The following is a 3,890-nucleotide window of genomic DNA, read 5'->3' as shown; positions in this document are numbered from 1 at the left end:
TAAAAATTTATAAAATGTCAATTTTGTATCTAAGAATTGAAAATTTAAAACAAGATTCCACGTAAGTGTATTAATTCTGTTACCAAAAAATCTAAAAAATACATTTACACAGTTTATTTTTATAGTCATTTTAAGTACAAATTTGGACGAAATTACATATTAAAAACCTAGGATAACTATTTTAGTTATTTTGTTGTGATTGTATAATATTATTCGTGCGGGTACTTGAAACTTCTAAAGTATACTATTATATATCTATGATAGTACCAAGGTTTTTTGTTGATGTATATCGCGTTATAAGTACCTAATAGATATTATGATATGATTAATTTGGAATTTATTATATGTACCTATTATAGATCAATTTTTTTAAAATACTATAGACTATAATATAATATTATGTCTTATACCTAGACTGACATACCGTCTCCGCTCAGAATCGTTTTTCTTATACAATGATATTATATCATTGAATTCAAATTTAATACCATCCATTATACAGTGACCCACTTGTAACCTACTGTACAGCAGAGCGACATCCACTTACCCACCTTTTTTTTTATAAGCATTTAAAGTTCAAAAAATGACAAAATATGGAAAAATCACGAAAATTTGCAAATTATTTCGAGTTAGAAATTCATAAAAATTTTTCTTTTTAAATCTAAGATATGAAAATGTAATACAAGATTCCTTATAAGATTATCTACCTTGATCAAACAAAAAATATCTATAAGAAAGTCAAATTAAATTTTTACGATCGTTTGAAATTCAAATTTTTAAACATTGGATATTCACTCGATTTCTCATGTAGCGATTTCCTTATTTTGTTGTAATTCAAAAACGAATAACTGCAGATACATGAAAATTTTACTGAATGTTTATATTAGCATTTCCTATACACCATACAATTTTGAAAAATGTTGACTCTTTTTGAGCTGTTTACGGACATTTTCAGTTTTAAATTTTTTTAGTTTTTTTTTCTATAAATATCAATAAAGTTTTATCTGTTGGGCCAAAAAGTGTATAAATTTAATACAAAGCTCCTGATATATTGTTACAATATCAGTTGAAATATATTAAAAAAACATAGGTACAATTTTTTTTTATAAGCATTTAAAGATCAAATTTTGACAAAATTTATCAAATTTTAATTTGAAAAATTATTTTGTAGTTAAAAATGTATAAAATGTTCAATTTTTGTATCTAAGAATTAAAAATTTAAAACAAGATTCCACGTAAGTAATTAATTCTGTTACCAAAGAATCTAAAAAATACATTTACACAGTTTATTTTGATAGTCATTTTAAGTACAAATTTGGACGAAATTACATATTAAAAACCTAGGATAACTATTTTAGTTATTTTGTTGTGATTGCATAATATTATTCGTGGGTACTTGAAACTTCTAAAGTATACTATTATATATCTATGATAGTACCACGGTTTTTTGTTGATGTATAACGCGTTACCTAATGGATATAGTGATATGATTAATTTGGAATTTATTATAGGTACCTATTATAGGTCAATTTTTTTTTAATACCATAGATAAGTATATATATATCTAATACATAGACTGATATACCGTCTCCGCTCAGAATCGTTTTTCTTATACATTGATATTATATCATTGAATTCAAATTTAATACTGTCCATTATACAGTGACCCACTTGTAACCTACTGTACAGCAGAGTGACATCCACTTACCCACCTTTTTTTTTTTACTTTTTTCAACTATAATAGTTATTTTAAATTATATATTCCAATTTAGACGAGTATAGTTATGACTTTATGAGTTATAAATCACTTATAAGTTAAAAATATTTTATGTTTAATCACTCTACTCTGCAAAATATTGGTTCCCTAGCTACTTCTCTCATCTAAATTTTAAATACTGTTTTTATAGGGTTACTAGGTAGACTTCAAATTAGGTATGTAAAATAAATATTTTCTAAAATGTTGGTGTCTTCTTAAATAATGAGTGTCTTACGTTAAATAGACCACCCAGTAAGTTTTAATTGAAAATGTTTGTTTTTTTTTTGGTACTTCAGGCAAAAGTTACAGTGGAGGGTTCATATCAAGAACTTCAAAGCTCTGGTTTAGACTTTACAAAATTACTGGGATCTTCAATGGAAACAGTAGTTTTAACCGAGAATGAGTGTAAAAATGAAAAATCCACCATCGAAAGTTCTGAAGTACATTCCGGACATACTGCACAAAAGTTGTCCGTATCCAATGTTGAGTCGCCCGTCGAAGAAACCGAGACCAACGATGTTCACGCTGAACCGGTTAACATGGCTGAAACGCGTTCTTCAGGGGATGTCGGATTTTCTATCTATTCATCGTATATTTTCGCCGGTGGCCGCTATTGTAAAGTACTGAGTCTATTGTCAGTGTGCATTTTTACTCAAGTACTTGCATCCGGTAGTGATTACTGGATAACTTATTGGTAATGTCAAATGTGTACCTATTTATTCGTTTTCAAACAAATTAACTTAAGGGGCCTCGCTATGGCTATTATTTAAGAGACAACGTTTAGAATATTTATAATTTCGTCTTATCTACCCAGGATCTATGTGTTAGTTGTATATGATTATTAGTATGAGTGAAATTCGATGCTGGTACCGCACTCTCGTACGCGCGCATGCACTTGTCAATAATTCGAAAATAATACGAATACAATACATATGATAACAATACACCATACGAATTTTACCACAACTTACTTATTGCTATCTTACTAACTTTCTAACTTATTTTTTTGACAAAATTAAAGTTAGTTGTCTGATTTTGATTCTGAAAAAATATTTTAACCTAACCTAACTCTGCAGAGAAATGTCTGTAGATCGTGCGGAACACTTTCCGTTTTTAATTTTAATTATGATTTGAAAAATTCATATTTTAAAGTTTTCAATTAGAGTTCACAATAATATAGGATTTAATTTTTACTAAGTGTCCCGTAAAATCTATAGACAATTTTATGTCAAGTTCAAATTTTTTTCAGAATTAAAATCGGACAACGTAAACTAACGTTATGTATACTATACTTTGTGTATTCTATAACTTATATTTTTTGTCAAAACATAAGGTATTTTGAGCTAAAATGTATAGCAGTAGCGGGGGCCCCTTAATAATGTTGATGTATAATACATCATAGATCAGTGAAATGTTAACGAATGGACTTGTGGGTCAGATTTTAAAATGCTTCCCTTTCCTACCTTTCTGCTCATATCAAATAAAAATATAAATTAAAATAACTACATTATTATAATATTCGGATTATGAACACACATACATAGCCTACCTTATTTGGTACTGCCTAGTGCCTAATTTTATTCGCATTCCACTAACATAAAAAAGAACTGTTCCAATAGAAATCTATGGAACTTGGATTCAAACAAAAATTGCTTATTTTTCAGCCATTCATGCTTGGGTATTCAAGGTACTGTTGTATCTACTGTATCACATGTGAGACACGCGAATATATTAAAATAATTACTTATGAACAGAGGCGTATCTACGGGGAGATATGGAAGTCATATCGCTCCCCCCTAATTATTATTATTTTAGATTCTGAGTGGAACGATGAATGTATTGATTTTACAATGATGTGTGTTTTTTTTTTAATTTTTTAATTTTTTTTTGTGTCTGTGTACACGATAAGTAGTCGAAATAATGCTTCGATTTTCAACTTCAGTAACTTGTTCGATTGGAAAGTGAATATCGTTGGTGCATTGGGGAGGTCAAAATTTAAAATTCCTAGTAATTTTCAAAAGCGCCAAGAAAAACCAAAGAAAAATTATGGAAAAACGGGAATTTTTACGCAAAATCGATTTTTCACAAAATTGAAATTTGGTTTTTGGGTGTAACTTTAAAAAAAATGACTGAA

General features: G+C 28.3%; 1 protein-coding gene across 1 annotated transcript in view; it reads left to right on the top strand.

Moving 5' to 3' along the window:
* LOC100163444 (probable multidrug resistance-associated protein lethal(2)03659) overlaps positions 1-3,890 on the top strand; it is a 23,481-nt gene that overhangs the window by 12,574 nt on the left and 7,017 nt on the right. Inside the window, exon 15 of the mRNA XM_008188666.3 lies at positions 2,053-2,450. Within this exon, the coding sequence (XP_008186888.2) occupies positions 2,053-2,450 (398 nt within the window). The remainder of the gene's footprint in view (positions 1-2,052; positions 2,451-3,890) is intronic.

Source organism: Acyrthosiphon pisum, chromosome A2 (genome assembly GCF_005508785.2).
Source record: "Acyrthosiphon pisum isolate AL4f chromosome A2, pea_aphid_22Mar2018_4r6ur, whole genome shotgun sequence".
Taxonomy (NCBI): Eukaryota; Metazoa; Arthropoda; class Insecta; order Hemiptera; family Aphididae; genus Acyrthosiphon; species Acyrthosiphon pisum.
Note: the sequence above shows the minus strand (reverse complement) of the source record. Positions and strands in the feature narration are given on the sequence as shown.